At 37.4% G+C, this 5000-nt stretch overlaps 1 protein-coding gene across 1 annotated transcript in view; it reads right to left on the bottom strand.

Moving 5' to 3' along the window:
- LOC135207388 (uncharacterized) overlaps positions 1-482 on the bottom strand; it is a 2131-nt gene extending 1649 nt beyond the window's left edge. The window contains exon 1 of the mRNA XM_064239117.1: positions 1-482. This exon is cut by the window's left edge and continues 85 nt beyond it. Within this exon, the coding sequence (XP_064095187.1) occupies positions 1-482 (482 nt within the window).
- Between the last annotated feature and the right edge of the window lie 4518 nt (positions 483-5000).

Below are 5000 nucleotides of genomic sequence, written 5' to 3' on the forward strand. Positions count from 1 at the left end.
CGCATCCTTCTGCTGCGTCTCAGATCCACGCATCTTTGAACAACTATCAGAGCCATGGACAACCACTCCATCAAGGCGATTGTGTACCTGGCAAAGGCGGCGCCACTGCAGAAACTCGTGCTTGGTGTTTCTTCTGTGAAAGCGTAGCTGTAAGTGTAGACAGTCACAGGCAAATTAATTCCACAGTACAATAAATCGCAGACACTCAAATTAAGCAAAAGAAGTGTATATCCTTCCTTTGGAATCAGAGGTGTTCTTTTTGCCCTCGAGATTATGGCGGGCAGCGACGTCGTGTGTCTGGGGCCCCCTCCCCTCCAAAATGTCATCTGCCAAATGATTATGCCTATGGTCAGCAGATTTCCGGAAACCCCCACTGTTGCGACGATACAAGCCCAAACTTGGGAGACTTGAATCCATAAAAACGGAATACTGGCATTGTGAGAGCCATTGTTGTACTCACTGAGAACATTCGGGACATTCATAACCGCCGAAGAGTGTTGACAGTGTATCTTTTATTCCATGTGATATTCTCTGTATTAGCTCTACTACGAATCACAAAAAAAAAAAAATCCAACTATGATCACATTTTTTGTTCCTTTGTTACAAATTAACGATGTAACACGATGGCTGAGAAACTTTTCTTTCACATGATTTCTGGAACGCCTGTAAATACAAATCATATTATAATATCATAGCGGGGAAAAGATTTCATTATTGATAACCAAACTGAAAAATTAAAGCTGCTTTAGTGGCAACTATTTTGTGGTACAACATTTGTCATCTGTCTTCACTGTTTAATTAGCATTGAGCAAAATTTTAGCTGCAGAAATATTGAGAAATTCAAATTGCATTGTCGTTACTTCTGAATACGTTGGCTATTTTGGTGTCAAGCGCAAAGTTCAGTCAGTCTAACAGTCCCTAATACTCAGAAAGCCAAAGTCAGTGAACTACTTGTTAGTCATGTCCTAATCCTTGAAAAATTGTAACTGTCCCACCTTCCCCCCTCCCCTCCTAAGCGTCCGCGCATTCACACGCCCATACACACACACACACACACACACACACACACACATACATTATATATATATATATATATATATATATATATATATATATATATATATATATATATGGGTATGTATAATGCTAATATATATAAAACTTGTGCCATTGGTAGAAGAATAAACTCCATGAAAGGCTGCTGATATCTTTTTAAGGTTTTCAGGTTTATTTATTTGTTTTTTTTTTCCTCCCCTCTCAAATCTTTATGTCTAGCAGTTGTAAGGATTCAAGTACCTCCAAAAGTAAATTTAAGAAAAGCAGTAATAACAAATCTGATCCCCCTCTTGATTGATGACGACTGCAATCCAGGACACAGACTTCTCGAAGAAATCTTCATCCAAAGTTAAATCCTCCACACAGGCAGGCTGCGTGAAAATTTTGAGAATGCTCCATTTGGAAGACTTACCAGTCAATTGTGATTATGAAATGATTTCAACAGCTTTGAAATCATTTGGAACTGTTGCAGAAATCAGGATGAGCTTTATTGATAGTGAATATAAATGGGAAGCTTTGGTTACCTTTAGTAGGTCTAAAGGCTAGTTGTATAATAAGTGCCATACATATTGGTCAAGCTACAGTACGAGGAGCCTTAACAGACAAAGTCCCCAAAGACTTGGACGTTTATTTCCCATTTAAATGGGCTCAAGATAAACCAGAGTGAAAGCTGATTGCAGAAGTAAGAACTCCTAAACCTCCTATGTGGCTGCTAGCTTCAGCCAAGGAGGAATATTATAACTACTACAAATTTTGCAGGTTTCTTCAGAAAAAAAGTGAGAGGAATAAAGAGCAGCGGTATTTTTCGTTTTGGGAAGAACATTCTTATTCATATCAAGTCCACAACCCAAGCATATATGCTGATCTTGTTGACTGTAAAAGTGATGAAATGATTACGAAGATCAAACCCCCACTTAAGCTTTAGTTATGGGAGAGGAGTACTATTTGATAAAAACCTATATTACATAACAGAAGAAAAAATTCTAGAAATGAGACCCACTTCAGTTTGGAAAGGGGAAAAGGCAGCTATTTCCAACATGATAATTTTTACCTTCATAGACTGAAGTACCTTCTCATGTCATATTTGAAAATGAAAGGGTACGACTATGTCCTTTCCAGCAAATACCAGTGCAGTGCTATCATTGTTTTCAATTTGGCCACTCGTCAAAAAACTGTGAAAATGCTAAAATTTGTGTAAATTACTCTGGTGTCCATCATGATGATGAATATAATAGAAAAGCAAAATGTGGGAATTGTCAACTGGAACATAAATCCAATAACAAAAATTGTGAAATATATGCAGAGTATATAAGTATTGGTTTTGCAAAAAGACAATTAGGACAGCAACATAGGAGCTATGCTCACGTTTTTCCGCCACTAACCCCATCTACCACTAAGGGAGCAGTGGCAGCATCCTCTGATGTAGCAGGTGCATCAACTCCTGTGGTAGTGGCCCAGCCATCTGGTTTATGTGCTCGACCTGTTATGGGTAGAGCAAGTCTCCAAGGAGGATAAGATGGCACTCAACCCATCCACCTTGGAATTGTCTCAGGCTGCATCTCTGCCTTATTTAATGATGGCTGAGGAGCAAAAGCACCTAAACAGGAGACTTTCCCCCCTCATCCTCTCCGCCATCAAATCCAATTAAACTTGCATCACTTGATAATATATACGAAGTGCTAAGATGCAAGAACCCCAGCTTGAATTCAAACGATTTGACAAGAAAGGGAAACAAAATGGCACTAGTAAATTAACAGATGATAAACCAAACCTTTCAAGACCAGTCCTTTCCAGATCATCTCTTGATAATTCTCATAAACCGAAGAGAGTAAATGAGAAGGCTCCATCCAAAGGGCCTTCCACCAAGCCCAAAAAATAGTTTTCACGTCAATACTACAATGGAACTGTAGAGGTCTCAGGGCCCGAAGCAAAGAGCTGAAGGTACTGCTCCATGACCATAACCCAGGCATTATGTGTCTCCAGGAGACTAAGCTTGAAAGAACACAATATAATCCTGGAGTAAATTACAGCATATATAATTCTCTACCATTAATAGAAGAGAGAGCTAAGGGAGGTGCAGCAATTATTGCGCATAAGTCGTTGCAACACTCCTTGCTATCACTAAATACTCATCTCCAAGCTGTAGCAGTAACTGTCATTTTAGACAAGCAGATTACAGTCTGCCAAAGTTATTTACCTTCCTACTGATTTGGATGTCACTTATAATAATATTCATTTACTGATCAATCAGCTTCCTACTCTATTCCTCCTCCTTGGAGATTTTAATGCTCACAACCCCCTTTGGGGTGGGAACATGGCAGATGCAAAGGGTAGGATGTTTGAGGGTATTATGGATGGTCATAATATCACTCTACTTAATAATGGAGCCATGCCATATCATAATATCTACTCTAATACTTACTCTGCTATTGATCTGAGCATTTTCTCATCTAGTATTTATATTGATTATGAATGGTCAGTTAATGAATATCCAAATGGGAGTGACCACTTCCCAATTCATATAAAATTGGTTAAGAATGACCTATCTGAGTCACCTCATAAATGGAAGGTTGATGAAGTAGACTGGAAGTAATTTAGCGATTCTGCTCTCATGGAGAAGACTGTAAAATCATTTCCATCCATTTCGGAGGCATAACATTATTTTAATGACACTACCATCAACAGTGCAATTGCCTCTGTTCCAACAACGAATGAAAAGCCCTCTATACCAGCATTTCCTTGGTGGAACAAAACCTACAGTAGTATGAGAAAGATCACGAGAAAATGTTATAAAAAGTATAAGAGGAGTGGAACCGCACAAGCCAAAGTTATTTACCGACATGCTGTGGCCAAGCAAAATAAATATTTTAAAAAGCCAAAAAGAGAATCGTGGATGTGCCTCATGAATGGCATTAGCTCAAAAACACCATATAAAATGATTTGAAGAAAATTAAAAAACTAAATGGCAAGTTTGTCCCTGAACCTCTGCCTACCCTTATGATAAATGGTGACCTAATTACACAACCAGATAGGGTCGCAGAAAAATTAATCCTAAGAACAGAAAAGCGTGCTTGAGTATACTCCCAATCAAGGGAACTCCAATCCAAAATGATAGAAGACAAACTCTTTGTCACCATCCAAGATTAAAGAAAATCGGTTAATATCGGAGTAGCTTTCTTGTAGAAGATATGTCTTTTTCTAGAAAATGAGAATGATGCATCGAAAAGGGTAAGAATTATAGGGTGTTTAGTGGTGTGAAGGTGTGAGACCAAACAACAGACTACTGGTCAGCCTTAGCAGGGACTTCACTTCAATCTCTCAAGTTTTAGTATCTCAAGGGTAGTTAGTTCCTTGGACAACTTACTGCTATCCGTTGCTAGTTCAAATTGTTTCTTATTCCACGTAACTAACTGGTATCAGATGATTCGCAGGTACATATTACATGACCTCTTTGTATTTTTTTTTTTTTTTTTCATAAGTCTTTTTACTAGATATGAAAAGATATTGTTCATCACACCAAATTTCCCACCCAACAACACAAATTACATATACATACATATATATATATATATATATATATATATATATATATATATATATATATATATATATATATATATATATACTATATATCTGAATTTTTATCACATCACTGTAATTCATATACAAACATTAAGCTACAAATGTCCTTTAATATCCAATTCGCTCTACCCTCGGATTTAATTTATTGCATATATGTTAACCGAAGGGGTATTTTTTAGTTGATAATAATTTCGTCCTCTCGTGGATTCGAACCAGCGAACAGAGGGGAAATCAGGTAACGTCACTGAAGTCCTGATTTATCTTCTGTTCGATGGTTCGAATCCACTAAAGGACGAAATTATTATCAACTAAGAAATTTCCCTAAGTTAACATATATGATAACTATATGAAAATATATTAAT

The sequence above is a fragment of the Macrobrachium nipponense genome, chromosome 32, assembly GCF_015104395.2.
Source record: "Macrobrachium nipponense isolate FS-2020 chromosome 32, ASM1510439v2, whole genome shotgun sequence".
NCBI lineage: Eukaryota > Metazoa > Arthropoda > Malacostraca > Decapoda > Palaemonidae > Macrobrachium > Macrobrachium nipponense.